General features: G+C 43.2%; 1 protein-coding gene across 1 annotated transcript in view; it reads left to right on the top strand.

Annotated features, from left to right (window-relative positions):
- il1rapl1b (interleukin 1 receptor accessory protein-like 1b) overlaps positions 1-24,413 on the top strand; it is a 142,578-nt gene that overhangs the window by 36,667 nt on the left and 81,498 nt on the right. The window contains exon 4 of the mRNA XM_048172702.1: positions 22,604-22,883. Within this exon, the coding sequence (XP_048028659.1) occupies positions 22,604-22,883 (280 nt within the window). The remainder of the gene's footprint in view (positions 1-22,603; positions 22,884-24,413) is intronic.

The following is a 24,413-nucleotide window of genomic DNA, read 5'->3' as shown; positions in this document are numbered from 1 at the left end:
CACAACCTGCAAAAATCGCTCGATGCCATTGCTGCTTCTGCAAACCGTGGATCAATGCTACAAACCAATACTAACCCTGCGTCTCAATCAGCTCCCTAGTTCCCTAGGTCGTGAATCAGTATATCATGCAAGTGAATGTGGCTGATTCCCTGATCAGTGCCCTGACTACTGAACTAGGGAGCTGATTGAGACACACGGTAAACCTGTCTGGAGTTTTTGCATCGCTCTGCAAAGTACATCACCCAGATCGTTGATCTGATTGGTTGAAGGACTATCCAATTGCATGACTAATGCTCATTGATCACGCCTCTTGTGCAGTAGGAAATACATAGCAAACTCCCCAGACCAATGTTCAATTTTAAATTGAGCTTGGTCTGGTGATAGCCAGACTAGTGAATGGTGCTTGCAGTGGCAAAACTCGGCACTCTTGATTAGCATGATGCTAACATAATTACCGTCATGCTAGGATGTTTTTAGCAAGATGCTAACATGATTAGCATGTAGTTAGCATTATAATGCTAACGTGATTAGTATGTTGCTAGCATGATGCTAACACCATTAGCATGCTCCTAGCATTTTTTAGCAAGATGCTAACATGATTAGCATGTTTGCTAACATAATGCTAACATGATTAGTATGTTGCTATCATGATGTTAACACCATTAGCATGCCGATAGCATGTTTTTAACAAGATGCTAATCATGTTAGCATAATGCTAACAAAATGCTAACATGATTAGCATGTTTGCTAACATAATGCTAACATGATTAGTATGTTGCTATCATGATGTTAACACCATTAGCATGCTGATAGCATGTTTTTAACAAGATGCTAATCATGTTAGCATAATGCAAACAACATGCTAACATGATTAGCATGTTTGCTAACATAATACTAACATGATTAGTATGTTGCTATCATGATGTTAACACCATTAGCATGCCGATAGCATGTTTTTAACAAGATGCTAATCATGTTAGCATTATGCTAACAACATGCTAACATGATTAGCATGCTACTAGCATAACATCATGTCATGTTTTTGGAAATATTTCATCACATGTGAATCATATGTTTCGCTCTGTTCTCTTCTGGTGTGGGTTTGAGTGGGACCCTCGGTGTGTGATTCGGGTCGAGTCTCAGACGTTGATGCGAGACTGTTTCTCATCACACATGAAGCGCTGTTAAAGTATCTGCTTTCTCCTCCTGCGTGAGAGACGCTGAAGCCGCCACGAGAAGCTCTATTAAAGATGAGATTGCGAGCGGCATTGAGCCCTGACGCTCGAGTGGTTCTGTGTTGTGCTGAATCATTGTGACTGTAAGTGACCCAGTTTCCCATCAAACTCTGAATGGAAGATTTCAGTCAAGGCAAACGCTAGCAGCTCTTTTCTGCTCAAAAACATGAAAGCTGCTAAAGCTAATGCATTAAACCATGCCAACAATATCACATCCGTTTAAATGATTGATATTTGGATGGGCAGTTTAACTGCATATATAAGTATAATCGATCGCTGATACTGACGGATTCGTGCTTGAGAACAGCCAGTTAAAATGAAGTTAGTTCTGAGAACAGCTCCAGCATCATCTGAGCGCAGCAGACACTTGCTTGATCTTTTACATATAATGATTTCAGACATTTAAAATGTGACTGAAGTGTCCAAAAGGTCTTTGGGGCCACCTGTATGACGTCTCCTGTGGCTTCCGTCAGTCTGATTAGAAGAGCAGTTGAAGACGATTCAGTTCTGTTCGGTTCTGACGTATTCGTCCTGATGTTTGGATCCAGTACTTTAAAGCATCTTGACTCTCAGAAGTGTGTCATTATGTCGAGTATCTTGTGGGTTTGTGTGTCAGCGAGGGTTAAATCAGGAATAGTCAGATGTTGAAGTGTCTCTCTCACACTGTCTGCCTGTCGGCGGTTTCAATAATTCATAGAGATGCTGACAAAAGTGAGAGCGCTGGATCCAGACCGGACCAGAGCGGCTCTCCGGGTTTAATGATGGTGTGACTGTGTCAGCAGTTACTGGCCCACGTGTGTAAAGTTATGAACTCAACTTTCTCCTGTTTCTTTCTCTTTCTTGTTCTTCTTTGGCGATATTCCTGCCTCTCTCTTTTGTATTACTATCAACAGAAAATCCAAATGGTCTCTCGTTATGTTTTTCAAGCATGTTCCTTGTCTGTGAACGGTTCATCAGTGCACGTTAATCCAAAATAGAGGCGCCTTTAATGGAGCTTTTATTGCCTGCAGGGTTGAGCTTCATGAACTGAGAATGTCTTCATTGATCAAACAGGATGCAAAATTCGAATGTTAGGAAAGGCACATAGAATCATTTTGGTAAAAAGTATGCAACATTTTCTCTGATATTCATGGAGTCAATTTTCCAGTAGATCCAGAAGTATGCCTATTGGGTAATTATAACAATTCTAATCTTCAACAGGTTTACACCATAAAAATTCTTCTAATAATTCTGCTAATGCTAATAATGGTTGTTCACGAGTCTCTTGTTTGTCCTGAGCTCTGTTCTTCAGAAAAATCCTCCAGCTTCTGCAGATTCTTCAGTTTTCCAGCATCTTCTGCATATTTGAACCCTTTCCAGCAGTGACTGAATGATTTGAGATCCGTCTTTTCACACTGAGGACAACTGAGGGACTCAAACTCAACTATTAAAAAAGGTTCAAACATTCACTGATGCTCCAGAAGGAAACATGATACATTGAAAACTTTTGAACAGGATGAAGAGGTCCAAATCTTTCTTATTTTGTTTAAATATACATTTTTTTCATTTAGTACCGCCCTTCGGAAGCAACAGAAGATACTTTCATGTTTCCAGGAAGACAAATTAAATACAATTTACCTTGATCTTCAAATTCAAAAAGTTTTCACCCCCCGTCTATTAATGCATCATGTTTCCATTTTAACAATGGAAACGGCAGAAATTGCGTACCGTACCGAGCCATTAGAGTGCTCACCTCTTGCATTGTCAATACAAGATCTTGACCAAAAAATGATGCACCTCTCGAAGGAAATAAATGTTGTGATGTTATTTCCATCAAGAGATCTGGTCGAGATCTTGCTTTGACAGCACATGAGGTGAGCGCTCTGTGAAGTCTCCTCCAGCACATCCCCTTTCAATGAAATTAAGGTCTGGACTCAGAGGTGCCAATTCACGTGTGAAAATGATTCTTCATGCTCTCTGAACCATTCTTTCGCAATTTTAACCCTGATGAATCTTGACATTTTCATCCTGGAATATGGCCATGATGTGTCTTCCTACATGGTTGTTTAAGAAATGAAAAGCTACACACTCCATCTTTTAGGGTTAAAAGAACCATTGTCAAACATATAACATGTTAGAAACATAATAATCACTATAATAATGATCCATCCATAGATTCTGAAGTATTTGCCTATTAAAATCCAAACAGCGACTGTTTTTTTGGCCGGGCAGTGTGTGTCATGATAGGTTTAGTTAAACTGATGTTGATGTTCAGTTTCAGCTCAGGTTGGATTTGTGTGTGTGTGTGTTGTGAATCTGAGGCAGGTGGATCTTCTGTTCTGGGAACCGTCTCAAGCTCCGAGGGCCCTTGACAGGGAGCACAGGGTCTGTTTGGGTCAGATAAGACTCGTTCAGTTCAAAGTCACTGTTTAACCCTGCAGAGATTCGAGCTGCAGCCGCTTTCATTCACTGACTGATTCTCTTTAATTGCTTTTATTTATTTATTTATTTGTTGTTTCTCTTCTTCACATGAGACGGTGTGTTTCCTTGAGCTGCAGTGAGAGTGAGATTGTGTTTCTGTCGTTACAGACGCATGTATGACGATGGGTTTCAAACAGTCTTTCCTTTCTGAATATTCTGAATACTCTAATCCGAATATTAGCAGTGCTGTATTATTAAAATCCTCTTACACATCATATTTCAGCACGCGTGACGCAGCTGTGAAACCCCACGATCTTAATTCACAGCTCCGTCACGCTCGTACACCTCCTCGTTAGCTCAGAAGCATTTAATTGAATTTAATATCGATTGGATGGGATTGACGTTACCATGGTTACGGAGCACAGTGTTTTCTGCTGATGCTGCTGGAATCACCAGCTGTAATTCTGGAGGCATTGAAACGTCTCTCTTACCAACAATCACTTCTGAAACACACACACACACACACACACACACGACGTTCCGCAGGGAATGTCAATGTCCTCTACTGACGCCACGTACACACATCCATCTCGAAGCAGCAGCGCTTGTTTCCTCTGTGGATTGTTAAAGCACTGGTGTGTGTTCAGTCATCCCTCTCTCTCTCTCTCTCTCTCTCTCTCTCTCTCTCTGTCTGTCGGATGTGGTCTCAGATTTTTCCTCCAGTAATCTCAGGAGTTAGACAGGAGATCTCAGCAGCGTCTCAGACTGATCTCAGTGCCGGACGCTCGTGTGTTTGCAGTGATTGCGAACAGTCTTGCAGGTTTGCTGCGCAGGTGCCAATTACAGCCGGACAGAGACACTTTCCCTCCGGAAAACACACTTCTGGCAATGTGATACCCAGCGGCACTGAAAATCCACAATGCCCTATTAGTCTGCTCGTGCTCTTCATCCTCATCATCCTCACACTCAAGCGCCTCTCGAACAGTAAACTTCAGTGTTCACAGGTGCAGACAGACGTTTGATGAGCTGCTGTAAACACACACACACACACACACACACACAGGTTTGTTTTGCTATCTTAGTGAGGACTCTCCATAGGCGTAATGATTTTTATACTGTACAAACTGTACATTCTCTCCCCCTACCCTATATGTCTGCATTTTTACATTTTTTAATAAAACATTGTTTAGTGTGTTTTTAAAGCTATTTCAAATATGAGGACTCGTGAAATGTCCTCATATTTCATGTTTACGTCATAATACCAGTGTAATACCCATGGCATTATACACATTCGTGTTCTCATAAATCACAAAAACATGCGCACACACACACACACACACACACACACACACACACACTCACATGTTGTGTTGATCATTTAGAGGCCTCATGTAAATGAGTGTATCAGGTAAGATACAGTAGCTGTATGGGGTTAAGAAGGGTTTGATGTCACATCATGTCATGCGTCTCTGTTTGTAGTTCATGTGGTGGTGTAGTTATGGATGTCAGCTAGTGATGGAGTTTATTAGCTGAATTGTTTCCTGCCGTTGCTGGGATTTTCTGGCGTATGGCCGGTGTGAGCCGCTAACCCTCGAAGACCCTGTCCAGATCTCACATTTCCCTCTTTACATGTCAGAAATTATAAATTACCCTGCCACACAAGATTAATATGAGCCGATGGCGTTTAGCTGGCAGAGGAGGAATGAAAGGAGCTTTGTGTGGCGTCGGGGAGAGTCTCTGTTAGCGCAGCAGTGCAGGAAACGGCATCACGCGGCTCTTCCTGTTTATGAGCTGAACACGTGCTCAGATGGAGTCTCTCTCTCTCTCTCTGTGTGTTCCTCAGTGCTCTCGTTCCTGCGGCTGAAGCTCCTCATCAAAGCTGCTCTGATGTTGTTGCTTCTGATGCAGCTTCACACTGACTCACGTTACAGGAGCTCTGTGTGTGTGTGAGTGTGTGTGTGTGTGAGAGCCCTGGGCACATGGATGGATGGATGGATGGATGGATGGATGGATATCTCTCCTCTTTCTCTCTCATCCATCATTGTGATTGTGTGCTTCCTAAGAGAACAGGACCAGCCCATCACCACAGCGGCTCTGCCCTCGTCTCTCTCTCTCTCTGTGTCTCAGTCTTTTCCAGCCTGTCATGTTGCGAGTGGATCTTCAGCCCCTGATTCTGACGTCTGGCGCTCCGGGGCCGTTAGAAACACGGCCGCAGGGAAAGCCTACAAACGCTTCGGTCCTGCGGGCTTTCGGACTCCACGCTGAGAAATTGCATGGCTGTTGCATCTGATTGGCGAGCGATTGTAGAGATTGCGGTGCGCTATTACTCGTGTTTGTGCCAGAGAAAAGCTTTGAGACGCCATCAGAAGGTCAGAACAGGCAGATGAAAAGAATCGCTCTGGGGAAATTCTGCAGCCTGACGCGTCGCGTCTAAAATGTCAGCCGACAAACACAGGAAAACAAGAGAGAGTAAAACTAGAAAGAACGAGGAGGGAAGAATAAAACGGAGGCAGGTGAAAGAATCAGATCGACGTGTTCTGATTGGTTCTCTGAGATGAACAAATCTACGAGTTTTTACACCAGTGTTGCTGTCAGTATTATTATTATTTTAAAAAGAAAAACTGCTATTAAAACATGAACTGCATTGATGAGATATGATTGACATCATTTATGAGTTAATGGGTTGATTTTCAATCAGGTAACTGCTTCAGGGAGATTTTATGACAAGGGCAAGTCATGTGTGATCTGCTGCCATCCGCTGGCACTGAATAAATCAGTCAAAGCCCAAGCGCATCCACAAAGGCTGAATTACCCATGATCCATTGCTCCTCTGCTCATCTGTACACGTGACTGGCGAGAGAGGAAGAGAGCGAGCGTTTTATAGTGTGTCAGATGTTTTGCATGAAGACAATAACCATTAGAATCATATAATAGTTTGTCTGGCGATGCGCTCGGGGCCATAAACGGCAATTAGAAGCAAAATTAAATATTTATTTTTCCAACCTCTCTGTAGCGGGTGTCATTTCGGATTCAGGATGTAATGTGTCTTTAATAGTGTTTTACAGTGAGTTTTTAAGAGGACGGGGGTGTGTCTCAGATGGGTGTATTACAGGACGGCTGTGGACCAATAGAATCGATCCGTCTGTGAGCAGTTTGATCTCACCTGATGTGAGAAGTTCATCAAACTCCGCGACCTTTTCTTTGCAGCGTAATTTCCGCTCGGAGAGGAGCCGCGCGCGCAGACACACACAGGTGGCCGTGATGTAATAAGGATGTATTTTGGTCTGTGTGCAGGAGGAGGAGCAAAGCATTCTGGGATTGCGTTCTCATTTAGAGTTCTCCACCTACTCACAATAACAGCTTTGCCAAGACACTCCTGACTTGAATGTTAAACGCCTGCTGTTTCTGATTGCATATTTATTTCAGGAGTCTCATTCCAGTCTTTATCTGATCATGTTTAATTACGTGACCTTCGGTTTCTGCTGTGTGTCATTAACAGCAGGTTGTTGTAATTTACACCAGAGCCCAGAAGTTTTCTTATAGATTGTGTCTCAGTGTTTGGAGTGGAGCTACATGAACTAAAGCTGATGATCATGTTCTCCAGCATCATCTGAGATGATTGATTTAAAGAGCATCTTGAGCTGCGTGTGGTAATTTGTTTGGTTTATTTATAGGTAAAAATGGGGAAAAGGTTCCAGATTTTCTATGTGAACTCCATATAGTGGCCCTTTAAAAAGTATTTGATGTCCACATTGAAAAATGTGTACATGCTTTTGCATTGTATATCAAAATATCAATCCAATGGGCTTTTATCTGGACACTTTCTGCTTGTCAAACGTTGTGGATGATGCTGAATTTGACTGAGGTCATGCATCCACTAAAATCCCCTCGAGGACAGCCGGTTAAAATAATTGAGTGTCTGAGTGTGTTAGTTCTGAGAACAGCTCCTGATGACACTTGGCTTGATGTTTTCATCTAATTCAATGAAATTTTAAATGTGACTTAAAATACTTCTGGGGCTACTGTAAATGCTGTAACAATAACCTGCTGCTACTGTTTATTTACAGCCAGCATAAAAGATATGTAAGATGCAATTTTTGGATTTGCCGTGTAAAGATCTTTTTTCTTGGTTGATTGGTTTGTTTCTGAAGCACTTCATTGCTCACGGTGAAGCGTCTGGCACGAGTCTGTCTGACGCTCTCGCGGGATCCGTGAACAGCCTGTTCAGTTAAACACATCAAGGACCCTCGTAATAAGTCAAATCTGCCATCGCCCCACAAACCATCTGCTTGTCATTACTCTGGGATTGATTGCACACGCCTGTCTCTCAGATCAGGAACACGCGTGTTAAAGTCACATGAAATCAACACGGACTCTATTCATGCTCCTCTTAATAAGTCATCAGTGACGTTATTCTAAAGAAATAAATGTTTGCCTTGATAATCCTTCATCTTAAAGGTGCCCAAGAATGCTTTTTCACAAGATGTAATATAAGTCTAAGGTGTCCCCTGAATGTGTCTGTGAAGTTTCAGCTCAAAATACCCCATAGATTTTTTTTTATTAATTTTTTTAACTGCCTATTTTGGGGCATCATTAACTATGCGCCGATTCAGCGCGCGGCCCCTTTAAATCTCACGCTCCCCGCCCCCCCGAGCTCTCGACTATAATACAGCGCATAAACAAAGTTCACACAGCTAATATAACCCTCAAATGGATCTTTACAAGATGTTCGTCATGCATACTGCACGCATGCATCAAATCATGTGAGTATAGTATTTATTTGGATGTTTACATTTGATTCTGAATGAGTTTGATAGTGCTCCGTGGCTAACGCTAACATTACACACTGTTGGAGAGATTTATAAAGAATGAAGTTGTGTTTATGAATTATACAGACTGCAAGTGTTTAATAATGAAAATAGCGACGGCTCTTGTCTCCGTGAATACAGTAAGAAACGATGGTAACTTTAACCACATTTAACAGTACATTAGCAACATGCTAACGAAACATTTAGAAAGACAGTTTACAAATATCACTAAAAATATCATGATATCATGGATCATGTCAGTTATTATTGCTCCATCTGCCATTTTTCGCTGTTGTTCTTGTTTGCTTACCTAGTCTGATGATTCAGCTGTGCACAGATCCAGACGTTAATACTGGCTGCCCTTGTGTAATGCCTTGAACATGGGCTGGCATATGCAAATATTGGGGGCGTACATATTAATGATCCCGACTGTTACGTAACAGTCGGTGTTATGTTGAGATTCGCCTGTTCTTCGGAGGTCTTTTAAACAAATGAGATTTACACAAGAAGGAGGAAACAATGGAGTTTGAGACTCACTGTATGTCATTTCCATGTACTGAACTCTTGTTATTCAACTATGCCAAGATAAATTGAATTTTTGATTCTAGGGCAACTTTAATTGCTCTCTCCACCTCTAAAACGACTTTCCTCTTCAGCTGACCTCATCAGTTCCTCTTCATACAGACATCAGTTCAGTTCGTAATCCAGTGAATCACGTCATTGCGTGTTTTTGTCCATCAGAAGGGAATGATGGGCTAGAGAATGAGGTTTAGAGTGAATTTATTCATGACACGATCTCACATGTGGACACGCGTGTTCAGTACGCAGCGCTTTGGATGCTGAAGAGCTCTTGGCGTGAAGGAGGCGTTCAGGGTGTCAGTGATGCTGCTTCATCTGGAGGGATTTTCTCCTGTATAACTGTGTGTGTGATTTCAGTGTAATGACTCACGGCTGAACACGGATCACCCACACGCTCTTCACACGCATCAGACCACAGTAACGGGAGTCTCGGTTCAGCTCAGGCTGCTGCTGTAGTTCGTCCGGCTGAACTCGTGACGTCAGGTCGGATCACTGCTTAACACTCCTTCATCTTCACCTGTCGGATGTTCTCAGAGTTACAATGAAGACGAGGGACCGCTTTTTACAAATACGGTCCAAAATAGAGCCTGAAACTTTTTCAAAAATTGATCATAAAACATAAAAATAAAATGGAGAATGTTTATTTATTTATTTTAGTGACTAATGCTGTAACTCTACCTGTAACTAGTTCAAGTTAGCTGATGTGTTTTTTAGTTTGCATATTTTCCATAAATTAAATAATAGTTTGTGTTTGACCGTTTGTAACAGGATCAAATGTGTTCAACACCAAGATGAACACAAAATACAGAGTCGCTTTGGATAAAAGTGTCTGCCACACAAATGAATGTGAATATAAATCTGCTGTAACTTTGACAGTCTTGGCATTTTACAGCGATTTCTTGTGTTTTGAAAGCACTTCCACTTGACGACATTGAGTTACTCATGATGATTTCCCTCTCGCTGTCTCGTGACGGACATTTTTCAAGACGAGGACTCACGGCCGCTGTTCACGTTAGTCATTTCTGAACAGAACTACCACCAGGGGATCGTTAGAGAAGCCGAATGACTCCGTCCGTGTGAACGTCAGTATAACTGCAGCTTTGAGAGCAGAACGGCAGTTTTGTGAAGAAGGTCACTTTCCCTCCCTTCAGCGTGGAATAAATCGCCTTTCCCTCCCTCTGAATGGAATATAAATGACTGTATTATTCAGTTTGCTTTGGTGTCTCATATTAAGCGAAGTTAAAATACAGAAGGCCAGCCAAATGTTTTCCAGCGCTTTCCCGTATGAAAGGAGGAATTTTAAATATTCTTTTCAATGGCGTTTGCAGGGAAATGTGCTTTTCTGGCTCTTTTTTTGGGCTGCGTGTGATTTGGAGAAAATTGGTTTGCTACAGGCTCGCGGTACGAGATCAAATGTCCCTCTGGGACTGAAATTTGTGCTGTTGACGATTGAGAAATGTGCATTGTGTGTCTTTACCTGGCTGGCCTTCATGAACCGCTCTACTGTGGAGTTGTTTTTAGTTGTTTCATATCTTTGCTAACTGTCGCTGTTAGACGGCTTTCAAACAGTTGAACATGAAGACTCAGAACATCAGAGTGTTGGAGAAGGACAAACGCAGGTCAGGATTACAGCTGTGACCCCGAGTTAGTCTTTTTCTTGCTTTAAAACCCCAGAGAAAAGCACATGGCAGAATCTGCGATGACCTGCTGCACCGTCTCGCGTCTTTCTTTCTCTGTCTTCTCTGTAACAATTTCCAGCTCTCGTAGCTGTGATGTAGAGCCGGCTGATGTAAAGTCTGAGGCCGGATGTGAAAGCATTCCCAGCGCTTCACCGGCTCACACTGATGCCACTGATATCCTGTTTATTCCCTGCTTGGTCCACATTGGATCCTGTCGGACAAAGACTCTCTCTGTGTTTGTGAAGGTTAAATGCGGACGTGAGACGCTGGTGAAGACGAGCGCACTCAATGAATGGAGCATTATGTGAGATGTGATGTGTGTTTGACATGCTGCTTGTGCTTCCTGCATTCTCATGTTCTTCGGTTCCTCGCTGTGTGAACATCGCTTGATTTCATTATGAAATTGTCATTGGTTATTAATCAGATGCTCAGCAAAGTCAGGGTTCCTTTCACGTGTTTTGTATCAATAAGAGAGTGTAGAGATGGGCGATGACGGAGCGATGTCTCTCCGCTGCTGCTCTGAGCCGCATGAACCTTTGAACACATCGATTCTTTCCACAGGACACAGTGTCTGTCTCCCCTCACAGACGAGGCTCGCATTCGTCTGCTCCAAAAGTCTCGTCTGACAGTTACACAGTATTTCGCCTTTTATTTATTCATTTCACCCTTCATGTGGTGCTTGCCTTGTTGTGGCTTCTTGGTGTTTTATTCATGCTGTGTGTCAGTGTGTGATCAGTATGTGTGTGTGTTTGTCGAGTTGGGTGGAGCCTTTATCTCCCAGCATGCCTTGTGCCGTATCAGAATCTCTGCTGAGGGCCGTTTGATTCGGAGGAGAGTCAGACAGAAGGCAGCGTCTCGCTGCATGAACACGCGTGAATCTTCCTTCTATAAACTGGCTTCAGACCAGATGTCACATCTGATGCTTCAAAACAAACTCAAGTGATGTTTAGAGAGATTTAAATATTTAAAGACCACAATTCATGCACAGAAGTTAAAGACATACAGGTATAATAAAATTTTACCTCTGGACTGCATTGACCAATCACCATCCAGAAGCAGAACAATTGGTTTTATCATGTGAAATAAAACAAAATGTCACACAAACATACAGTTTTTGAGATGCTGGAAGGAACCTCATGCAGAGGGGTCAAAGGTCAAACCAAAGGGTCAAATCAAGAATGGATTTCTTGACCCTGGGCTGCGTTCAGGTGTTTTGTGGCTGTCGGTGGGTCGGTGGGTCTGTTATTTACTGCTCCTGTTGTTAGTGATCAATATTAGTGGAACACACACACACACACACACACACACACACAGCAGCTCATTTGCTCTCTTCTTCTATTTGCCGGATTATAGAAGATTTACAAGCCACAATAATAATGAAGCCTTTCACCCAGAGACCTGCTTTTCATCTTAATTAATTTCTGAATATTCCTCATTAATTTTACTAGTATGAGAGCTGTGTTTGTGAGTGTGTCAGTGTTCAGATGGTCAGATGCTGCTGGACGAGTCACTGTGAATTTGCCATTGATGTTCAAACTGATATTTCCCATCATTCCCTGTTCTCGATCAGCAGGCAGCTCGTAGTTTTTTCGGCCAGTAGAGATGCTGTAATATCTCTGTCTGACCCGTCGGTCTCACGGCGTCGGACGTCCTCTGAAACTCTCGCTGTGGCTCTGCATCCATTAAACACACAAGCGCAGACGTTTAGAGCCGAGCTGTTTATCTCCATCCTGCTTCTGTCTCTGTGGTGTTTTTGCTCAGATCTTATTGAAGGGGACAGAATCAGTGAATCAAGACCAAACCAAACCAGGACTCTTTTATTTGTTTTTCTGTTTTTTAAGTTCCAAACAGGCCCATCTCGAGTCCGCAGTGACTGACCCGTCGTGCTCTTGGCTGGACGTCTCTCTCTGCGTGAAGAATGTTGAGAGATGAGCGTCTGTGATGAATAACTTATGTAACATCTCACGGCCCGCGAGAGCAGCTGCTTCGAGCACATTTAATTAATACAGACCTCCTGTGCACGCTGGCACAGACCGTCAGCGCTGGCATGAGACCAGCAGAAAGACCAGAAACAGAGAGACAGGAGAGACTGGCACGCTCTGGTCTGTCTGCGGCTCCGTTCAGTCAACCAGGCCTGTGTCTGCTGGAGTCTTGCTCCTGTCAGGAGTTCTCACCAAGTTCTCACAGGTTCTCACAGGGTTCTCATGGAGTTCTCACAGGGTTCTCACTGAGTTCTCGCCGAGTTCTCACAGGGTTCTCATGGAGTTCTCACTGAGTTCTCACTGAGTTCTCACTGAGTTCTCACAGGGTTCTCACTGAGTTCTCACTGAGTTCTCACTGGGTCTCACTGAGTTCTCATCAAGTTCTCACCAAGTTCTCACCGAGTTCTCATGGAGTTCTCACAGGGTTCTCACAGGGTTCTCACTGAGTTCTCATGGAGTTCTCACAGGGTCTCACTGAGTTCTCACCAAGTTCTCACCGAGTTCTCACCAAGTTCTCACCGAGTTCTCACAGGGTTCTCACTGAGTTCTCACAGAGTTCTCACAGAGTTCTCACTGAGTTCTCACTGAGTTCTCACCGAGTTCTCACCGAGTTCTCACCAAGTTCTCATCAAGTTCTCACCAAGTTCTCACTGAGTTCTCAATGAGTTCTCACCAAGTTCTCACCGAGTTCTCATGGAGTTCTCACAGGGTTCTCACAGGGTTCTCACTGAGTTCTCATGGAGTTCTCACAGGGTCTCACTGAGTTCTCACCAAGTTCTCACCGAGTTCTCACCAAGTTCTCACCGAGTTCTCACAGAGTTCTCACAGAGTTCTCACAGAGTTCTCACTGAGTTCTCACTGAGTTCTCACCGAGTTCTCACCAAGTTCTCATCAAGTTCTCACCAAGTTCTCACTGAGTTCTCACTGGGTTCTCACTGGGTCTCACTGAGTTCTCATCAAGTTCTCACCAAGTTCTCACAGAGTTCTCAATGAGTTCTCACTGGGTCTCACTGAGTTCTCATCAAGTTCTCACAGGGTTCTCACTCTTCCCTTCATCAGGAATGACACTTCCATTAAATAAGTTGTAGTTAGACCTCCATTCAGATTATTACTGCAATTGTATTTTTGGTTTTGGTTGTTCTCGTCATGCGGAGATGGAAGAATCTCCAGCCGAAGTAATAAAGGCTGGTGGCTTGTGTCATTCTGGACGGAAATGAAAATGCAGAGCTGAGATTTGCAGGCGCTTCAGTTTCTTTTTGTTTTGCACAGACTCTTCCTTCCCTCTCATCTTTCTCTCTCTCTGATATTTCTCATGTGTTTTTGAGGCTGTAATAAGGACATGTGATGTGTAAATTTTTTATAACATTATATAAGCAGCATCACCCCTGGAGATCCGTGGCCCCGTTTCTGAGCTTTTGCTTAAAAAACAAGCAGGAGAGGAGGATGAGGAGGAGAGGAGGTGAAGGCTGTCTGACAGGAATCCTCTGGAGCGTCACGTCATCACACACTTCACACGAATGATGGAGCGGCTTGATTCGCTGCAGATCTTCTGCTGAAGTGTGTTGAAATGCTGATTGGGAAGGATTGAGGTGTCTGTGTGTGTGTGTGTGTGTGTTTGTTTATTAGACGACTGCTGGTATGTGTAGTCATGGTTACTGAGAGCAGAGCAACACAAACCCGCAGCTGTTTAAGAGCTGCTGAAGAGCTGGTCTGCTGGTGTCCCACCTGGTGTTTTTAACCAGCAAGACTTCCTAGATGGCTAGATCAGCACTGTAAACCAGTCTGCAAATTCCCACTGGTCTGAGCTTCTCAACACATTTAGACCATTTCGAATATGATTTTTTTTAATGCTGTGCTTTCAGAATTGGCCTGAAGATTTCTGACACGTTTTTCTGTGAGCCTCCAGTAGGCGGCAGTGTGTTTTGGTGCTTTGGTTTCTATTCCTCTCTAACAGTTCCTGGAGCCCCGACACTACACATTCTGACACACTCGTTTGAGCTCCTGGAGTCTCTGAATCAGGTGTTTGATCAGTGTCGGGGACTATAGGAACACTTGCAGATGCTTTCAACCAAAGCAGGGATGAAAACCACCGATCTAGAGTCATCGGAGCTTTACGTGACTTGTGAACGCCAACTATAATAAAATCCCACCAGTGCGCCATCATACAGTATGTCCTCACTGATTAAATGAGCATGTACTTTTATTTCCTTAAATGTGTGCCATTTTTTCTGAGAATGTTTTTAAGTACTATAAATGCAAGCTCATGTTACTCAGACAAGATTATATTCTTCAAACCTAATGCTGCTTTTCCAGCTCAATTTTTACCCTAAAACCCTCCCCCCGTTGAGAATAGAAAGGCGTTTAGAGCCGAAATAGAAGTCCAGGCTATAAAGAGAAAGAGAGAGAAGGGAAGAAGAAAATATGGCAATCCTCTTTAAAATATATCTGCGGCAGTGACAGGAAGATAAAGCGTCCCTGACAGCGAGACGGCACTCCTGATATTGGGTCCTGGACAGGGATCATTCATCCAGTGAGGAATACGATTGAGTCCATTTGATTTTCTCTTATTTATTGCTGTTCGTTACACTTGAGCCGCGTCGATTGTTAATCTCTCTCCTGCGACGCTTTATGCGAGTTTACCCTTTCTGTTTCCTAGAAATGGGTGATCTCCGAGAGCGTCCCGCAGTTCCTCAACACCTGATATAAAACATGAAAACACAGACAGACGGACGGAGAGACAGACAGGTGGCCAGCGCACAATCATTAGCTGAACGTTATTGTTTCATTTATGAGCTTTAATTTATAAGAACAAACGTCAGACTGTCTAATGCATTTTTCCCTTGGGTGCCAGAAATCAGTTAATGAACATGCCATTTAAAACCAAGATGAAAATGTCAGTTAATTATCTGAAAGGAAACACCGCGAGGCAGATTAATTCTGATAAAAAGAAGAAAGTCATTACGGCTCATTCGAGCGCTGTACGGATGACACTCGTGAAGAACCTCTGAATCGTCCTGAATGTTCTACGGAAACACGAGGCATGATGGAGGAAATGCGTTTAGCACTAAATGGGGCCTGTGGGACAGTCGTGTTTAGGAAGGATTTATAAAGGTCTGCGACAACCTTTAATCTGCGATTTTACCTCCTCCATTAGGATTGATCGATATGTGTTTGAACGGTGGCTGCTGTATGATTCTGCAGCTGTGCCAGGATAAAGAGTGTGCGTTTGTTTGCCAGTGTGGGACGTTCGATGATCAGATCAAATCATATTTGGCCTAAAGGCCTTTGCAACCTTAAATTGCGAAGATCTTGAGTTTTCTTTGAAGAGCGTGTCTGTGGCAGGAAGCTGTTATAAGTCAGGTATACAAAGTCCAATCTGCCCCAAACTTGACTTGTTTTATTAGAGTCCTGGCCTGAAGACATCAACATGGAAATATTCAGTTTCAGTCAAAGCGCCACCTGTTGGCTGCAGGAAGTGTGGCACATCAAAATGATGCATGTCGCCCACTGTTTACTGTTTTCCTAAAGCCACCAGGCGGCTGTGGCCCCGGGTGCGAGGGCCCTTTCATGGCTGCTTGCAGTTTTAATTGGTGTTGGTGTTTATTTGAGTTGTACAGCAGTGGATGGGAGTAAAATGTGTCTCAGCCACACGAGAGAACGAGACCGAAGAGAAACACTGTGAGTCGAGCTGTCAGTCAGTCTTCACTGTTTGCTTATAACACACTCACACACACACACACACACACACACACGTTTGTTTTTGTGAATTGTGGGGTCATTTCATAGGCGTAATGATTTTTATACTGTACAAACCGTATTTTCTCTCCCCCTACACTACCCCTAACCATCACAGGAAACTGTGCACACTTTTACTTTCTCACAAAAACTCATTCTGTGTGATTTATAAGCCTTTTGAAAACTGGAGACATGGAGAAATGTCCTCATAAGTCACCTCTTCTTGTCATACCCCTGTCATTATACACATTTGTGTCCTGATATGTCACAAAAATGTGCACACACACACACGCATGGGCGCTCGGTGACTGTGTGTTTCTGTTAATCCTCATTGACCTTCACAAGCATCAGTGCACTGGATTCACATGACAGACAGACAGGCAGCAGTCTCTGTCTCTCTCCTCTGCCGTTCTGACATCCAGAGCCGTCTCACCCTCCGTTTAAAGCCTTTGCTGTAAAAGCGTCACCGTAAACTCACATTCTCACCCTCCTCTGCTGTGATGTTTTGTTGATCAGAGCTTGTTGACTGTCTGTACTGACTCCCCAAAACACCCCAAACCTGCTAATTAACTCATGATTAATAGAGACTCGTGGAATGAGAGACGGTTCATATAACACTCAGACTGTTTATTATTACACATGAATCACATATGAACAGCCTCGTCTCTGGATTCATCTGGATTTTTGTCCTGAGAGAGAGAGAGAGAGAGACAGCTGTCGTCCTGACATCCTTTCTCTCACAGCAGGGGAAATTCGATTTCTATAACTGTTCTGTATTAATTTGAATCCATTCGGAACTCTGAAGTCATTACCGGGATCTTTTTAAAACCGGTCCAGTGCGACGCTTCTGACCTTGACGTGTTTCTGAAGCTTTTAGGGCGGATTTGAGGATTTGACTCTGGTGCTCTCAACAGCTGTTCTGGGGTCAGCTGTCACTCGTAACGGTCAGTGATTAACAGAGAACCTGATCTGAGACCAGCAGAAACAGACCAGACTGTGACACAACGAAACATAAAAATGCAGAATGACTTAATTTCTGTTAGTGTTAGTTTACAGTGTTTACAAAAACAATAGAAATCCATGCATTGACCCAATTTAGAGTGCTGAGTAAAACAATGTTTATTAAAATGTAAAAATGCAGAATGTTTTCTGTGATGGGTAGGGTTAGGGGTAGTGTAGGGGGAGAGAATGTACAGTTTGTACAGTATAAAAACCATTACGCCAATGGAGAGTCCTCACTAAGATAGCAAAACAAACCTGTGTGTGTGTGTGTGTGTGTGTGTGTGTGTGTGTGTGTGTGTGTGTGTGTGTGTGTGTGTGTGTGTGTTCAGTGCGTGTGTGTGTGTGTGTGTGTTCAGTGCTGATGGATGTTAAATCTGTGTTTGTATCTGGTCTTCCTCAGTAATGAGGCTCTCTGACTCTCCTTCTCTCTTTCTCGTTTCTCACTTCTTCTTCTCTCTTTCACTCTCTCCTGCAGAATAAATTATGTATATGCAAATGTCAGTAACTATTGCCAAGAGAGCAATTTTCATTTTCATCCATCTTTTTCCCGCTAGTAGATTTATTGTAAACTCAATTTACATTAAAGGTTTAATTTGCTGACGGAGTGCTGGACATTTGTGTGTGTGTGTGTGTGTGTGTGTGTGTGTGTGTGTGTGTGTTTAAGCTACATTCCTGTTGTTCAAACAGTAAAGCATTGCACTAGCAGCTCCAAGGTCATGTGTTCAGTTCCAATCAAATGTAAACCTAGAATGCAATGGAAATCACTATTGGATCAGATGTTTTGATCAACTCTCATGAGTTTCATTTATTGAGCCTCTTTTATTTTCTTCATGATGTGTGTTCCTGTATCTCGCGCACACACACACACTCATGCGTGTCTGTCGGCTCTTGTTTTGCTCGCAGCGGTGTGTGAGTGAGATGTGTTGTGACAGCAGCTGTTGACAGACTGTAACTGGACATATGCACATCATCACGAGACACTTGAGATAACGAACCGGCGTTCTGACGTAAAACCTGAAGCGCTGGATGTAAATAGCGTGTGAGAATGACACAGAAGAGAAGATATTATTAAAGGTCCCGTTTTTCGTGGTTTTTTGAAGCTTTGATTGTGTTTATAGTGTGCAATATAACATGTGTTCATGTTTCGCGTGTAAAAAAACACAGTATTTTTCACATAATTTACTTATCTGTATACCGCTGTTTCCACTGTCATAAAAACGGGCTGATGACTTCCTTGTTCTATGAAGTCCCTCCTTCAGAAATACGTAACGAGTTCTGATTGTGCCAGCGGTTCCTGTGTTGTGATTCGACAGCAGTTTAGCGCATCTTGCCCGGAAAGGTCACGCCTCTTACCATAACGTGGAGATGCACGCGCTCAGTGTTATTGTAAACATGTCTTTAATTTTACCCTATCAATTTGAGCCGGAATCAGACCCGGTGATTGGACTGCGGGATGAAAATAACAGCGTTTCGACGACATGGCGACAAACACACTCTACAAACGCAACTCTTGTGTATTCCTGTGGGCGGAGGTTAGTCAAAAAACTGTTTTAGTGACGTCATTAAAGAAGGAAGTAGAGGGATGTAGTCCAAACTGGCCGTTCGATGTAGGCGACTTCTGTTAAATAAAATATCTCGCTTGGCATTGAACTTTGAGCTTTAACATTTTACAGATTTTATTTATACTCTAACAACAACATTACACACTAACTAAAGTTTGAAACATGGGATCACGAAGAACGGGACCTTTAAATAAAGTCTTTTTTTTGTGCACAAAAAGTATTCTCGTCTCTTAATAACATTAAGGTTGAAGCACTGTAGTCACATTGATTATTTTAACAATGTTTGTGTATGTGGTAATTTCATTGCTTTCAATAGAGGATAAAAAACCTCTTGGATTTCATCAAAAATATCTTAATTTGTGTTCTGCAGATGAACGAAGGTCTTACAGGTGTGGAAAAACATGAGAGTGAGTAATTAATAACAGAAATTTCATTTTTTTTGGGGTGAACTAACCCTTTAATACAACACCAACAAATCCAAGTCACAGCAAAATTCATGCAGTTGATGGTTAGTAATAAAACACAGTGACGTTTCAGTCGGCTGGTCATATGCCAGTAATTCAACATGTGTTTCCTGTTTGTCTGTCTTCTACCTGTCAGGTGTGTTTGTCGATCAGCACCTCCTACTGTACAGCGCTGAATCATTCATATTGCTCTGCTGTAAACAGACCTTTTAAATGCAATCTCACTCACATTTTCATCTTGCATCTTGTTTGAATAGTCGCTTACGGACACGCTTGAGTGAGTCCTCTGTTCTGAAAAACACTAATCCATCCATCCGTCCGTCCGTCCATCCGTCCGTCTGTGATTCAGCGGAGTGACGCGCCTCGAGCACACGTTTCGGGAAGGAAGTTAATTGGGTGTAATCAAGCTTAGCTGCGTGTGCTGAGAGATTGCATGAAACTCACTGCTGCTGAAACACGTTTGTAAAATGAATGATAGCAGCCCAAAACAGCCCAACATCCCATAATGAGCAATGAGAAGAATGATGAGCACAAAATAATAACTGTCTCCTGTAAGTGTGTTGACAATATTCCCACAGAAACTCCTTAATTGAATCTGTTTCCCTGCGAGAGATGCGATGTTTGTATTCCTCTCTCTCTCTCTCTCTCTCTCTCTCAGCTTTATCTCCTCAATTAAACTGCTGACATTTTCAACATCCCAGATCTTAAATGCCCACAGGATGTTTTCTCAACGTTTATGCTGTGTATGAAGTGACTGTGATCTGCCAGACAAACGTCATCAGTTTTACTGTACGAAGCAGACGTACTGTATAATAACCGCCATCTTGTTTGACGTTGTGGCACTGGGATCGTCACATGATCTGGTTCTTGCTTTAGTCCTGGTCTTTCTGGATCAACATCAGGGACCGGATTCGTGAAACGTTCTCTAGAACAAAAAAGCGGAGAATATTTTGTATTCCCAAAAGTACTTCTTATGAATGTTCTTTTCTTTTTTCTTGAGATATATGTAAGAAGTATTAATTTTCAAAAATCAGCATAAATAACACCTTAAAGTCAGGATAACCTCCATGCTGTACTAAATCCCCAAAGGAAAGATGTTTAATGAGTTCCTCGGTTTGTTTCCAGTGTGATCTGCTCTTTTTCCTGCAGCTCTTGCCAACTGAAGTTTTCTTGTCTTTTCTTCCAGGTCAAGTTAGCCAAATGGTTTTCAGCAAGTATATTCATCAAACGAACACTTCTCATGCCCTGAAGCAAAAAAAAAAAAGAAGATCGTGAGGCACTTGCTGTTCTGAATAGATAAATGTAAATCTATTAGTCCTTCATATCAGAAGTAGTGCATGAAGTATGTCAGAAATAGAAAACGGCATCAGTTTACAGTTGGGAATTTGTCGTGTCGTAGACATCAGCGCTGATTATAATGGTTTCTGTTCGCTTTCGTTGCGTCACACTCTCGTCTGGTGTTACATTTATCTTAAGAACTTGATTAAGATCAATTCTTCTGTTGTGAATCCAGCCTGAAGTCCTGAAATCCTCTGCGCTGACGGTTCATTACATCCTTCAAAGTGATGTTTAGTGGAGAAACACCCAGTCATGTGACTCATTTCTGTTTGAAAATCAGCTTTAGAAAAGGACACTCTCACACACTCACACACACACAGTACAGTAGGATAATTAACTGAGAGATCATGTTTTAACCATCTTTCACACTGCAAAAGCATCACAGAGTTCTTTATACTGCTGCAATGAGCCTTAATTAGTTACACCCCCCCCCCCCATACAGGCTGCCAAGGCAACCAGCCCCCTCTTGTCGCCATAGCAACAGAGACACGTAACACTTTAATAAGTGGGCTTTTTGCTGTCAGTGTTTGTAAATGTCACCTGACACCAGCTGCACTGCCGGCATCTCCGTCCCTCCGAAAGATCCCTGTCGAAAAGCAGCAGGGATTCCTCCGTTTCCCCGATTCACCCGTGACACGCAACACACAGAATAAGCGTCCGTGCGTCCGGCTGAACTGCGTCCTTCACAGACATTAGATTTAGATTTCACTGTGACTTCCTCAGTGGTAAATGAGTCGTGGTGTTTTATTTTGGGGATCTGGCGCTCAGAGAGAGAGAATGCGAGGGATAAATAATGCGACACGCTTCTCTCAGTGTTAATTAGCTGCTGTGCTGTTTCTTTAGTAAATAAAACATTGAGGGAGACACAATTAGCCGAGCCTGTCGAGCTCTCAGCATCTGTCTGCAGCAGCTGTTTCAGAGAGACAGAACGAGGAGGAGGAGGAGGAGGAGGAGAGATGCTGGACAAAAACCCCTGGGACATTTCCACTAGTCCTCTCTGATAACATTAGAAATGGCACACAATCGGTTTCTAAACGACAAACTACAAACATGTGAGACGTTGGGAAGAGTCTGGAGTTATAATTCATCAACGACACGTGTGACGAGCTGCCACAGAAAACTGTTTGCTGACTCAGTGTGTTTTTAGATACAGTATGTGTTTGAGCTGAGGTGTTTAAAAGCAGTTTTATTCAAGCTCTTACATAAATTCTTCAGTAGAAATGAGTGTTATTTGAGCTGTGTTTGACCTCAGTTTTCAGCTTGAGTTTCTCCAGCTTCATCACATTCCTCCTGTTCCTCTGTTGTGGTTTCCTATAATCCTGCTGCGTACAGTGAACTCCGGGTCAGTAACCGATGATCGTCTCATGATAGCACGTATGTTTAGGTCTTGTGGCTTCAGTGTCTCCATTGAGAGTGCATTACTGTACACGTGATGCTTACGAACTGAATGACGAGCTGAAATTATTTTCTGTGTGAATCTCCAACATGTCAGAGATGCCATAGACAGAGCAGGGTTTCTAAAAAGTGTGTGTGTGTGTGTGTGTGTGTGTGTGTGTGTGTGTGTGTGTGTGTGTGTGTGTGTGTGTGTGTGGCCTTTTACTGGGTCACAGCTGCCTGATGCTCAAATACTCCTGCATGGTCAGTCAAACACACACACACACACACACACACACACACACACACACACACACACACACACACACACACCGGCCCTGATCTCTATCTGACTGTATTATTTCATGTATGAAGGCCTCATGTTGTGCTGTTAGATGCCAAGCATCAGTCAGTTTCGCTAACGCCGTGTTCTCTGTCTCCACAGTGGACGGCTGTACGGATTGGTCTGTGGACTACCTGAAATACAAAGTTCTGCTTGGGGAGCCTGTGAGGATTAAATGCGCTTTGTTTTATGGATACATCCGTGCAAACTACACACATGCTCAGAGCGCCGGACTCAGTCTGATGTGGTACAAAAGCACCGGCCACGGAGACTTCGAGGAGCCCATTTCATTCGACGGGAGCCGGATGAGTAAAGAGGAGGACTCCATCTGGTTCAGGCCGGCCGAGTTACAGGACGTGGGACATTATTCATGCGTGTTGAGGTACGTGTGTGTGATCTCACGCCAGATGATTACCTGAAGCTGATCTGCATGTGTATCTTCACTCACGTCTGCAGCGCACTCATCAGTCAGCATCACGACTAAAGCAGGATTCCCAGACGAATGACTGGATCAGACGTGAATCAGCAGTGAGCAGATCTACTCACAGCGTTCTCGTCTGACCAGAAAACATTACTGATGTCATCATTAACATTCATTGATTAGATGAGAGAACAATATAGTGAACGAAGTGAGTCGCTTTGAATTCAGACAACACTATGCAGGGCAGCAGAGTTCAGACACAACCCATATCAAGGTCTTCAGGATCACTAGAAAGTCACAGACAGGCGAGTTTGATGGTTGGAGCTGAACTCTGAAGGGCCAGAGCCGAGAACCACTCATATCGGGAATACACAGCTGATTCAGGTTTGAGATATGAAGGATCGAAAGTGAATCTAAAGACGCAGGATTGAGAACTTTTACTGTAGGCTGTTTAAAGACACACGGCTGGTCTCACTCTCACTGAAATCTGCTGCTGTATAATGAGCTGGTTTGGGAGGACTTGATTTGGGCTGATGGTCACATTCATTTACAGTAATCACAGTAATCAGACCAACACTAACTCAATCAATAAGACCTCATCCATCCACCCATCCTGTTAGACAGACAGAGAGAGAATGTTGGTGTCTTAATACAGAGACTCATCTAAACAAATGACAGCTGTGAATAAAACACATGATGATGATGATGAAGAGAGATAAGATCATATCAAACCACCTCCTGATGCTTTCATTCAGCTTTTTCTGATGCTACACCTTGACGGTTTATGATTTATGTAAGTTCAATAATGAGGTTTCTTATTCAGGTCACGTCTCTGGACTCACGTCTCGGTTGGATGTTGTTTGAGAACAGCACGTGTGTGTTTATTGAGTTCAATCCACCGGAAACAGGGAAACGTGCCCTTCATTCACGTGCTATAATATGTCATTAACCCCACAGGTAAAGGCCTTTTCCTGAAAATGGCTCATTAGGTTCCCTCATTAGGAGAAGAAGAAGTTGGAGTCTCTCTCTGAACTGAAACAGCCTTTGATCTGAAGCGAAACAGTGTAGCGAATGATGGAGAATTTCAGCGGCGTTTAAATGAATTTCAGGAGGAACGTGTTCATCTGATTCTGTCAATCACAATGCAAGCGTATTACCTCATTCTTCTCCAGCAGACCTTGTCTAAAACCATATCACGTGACTCCTGCACTATATACATGTGATAGACGTAGGGCGGAAAGAGCTGTGCGTGTAAACCTCACTCCCCTGATCTCAAGAGGCGCTCTAGCAGCTGACACTATAGAGACTGCGGTCTTTAGCCTCCTTGTTAGATTGCCCAAATCCCATGCGAACAGACTCGGGTTCGAGAGCGGGTAGTTCGAACAGGAGGGGTCACGTTGGTGCCGTGACCCGGATGGAAGTGAGGTTTAGGGGGGTGGTTGTAACAGACGTAAACCTCACTCGACTAGAGCCGCACTCCTGGTTTATTGT

Source organism: Megalobrama amblycephala, linkage group LG21, assembly GCF_018812025.1.
Source record: "Megalobrama amblycephala isolate DHTTF-2021 linkage group LG21, ASM1881202v1, whole genome shotgun sequence".
In the NCBI taxonomy this organism is placed as follows: Eukaryota; Metazoa; Chordata; class Actinopteri; order Cypriniformes; family Xenocyprididae; genus Megalobrama; species Megalobrama amblycephala.
Note: the sequence above shows the minus strand (reverse complement) of the source record. Positions and strands in the feature narration are given on the sequence as shown.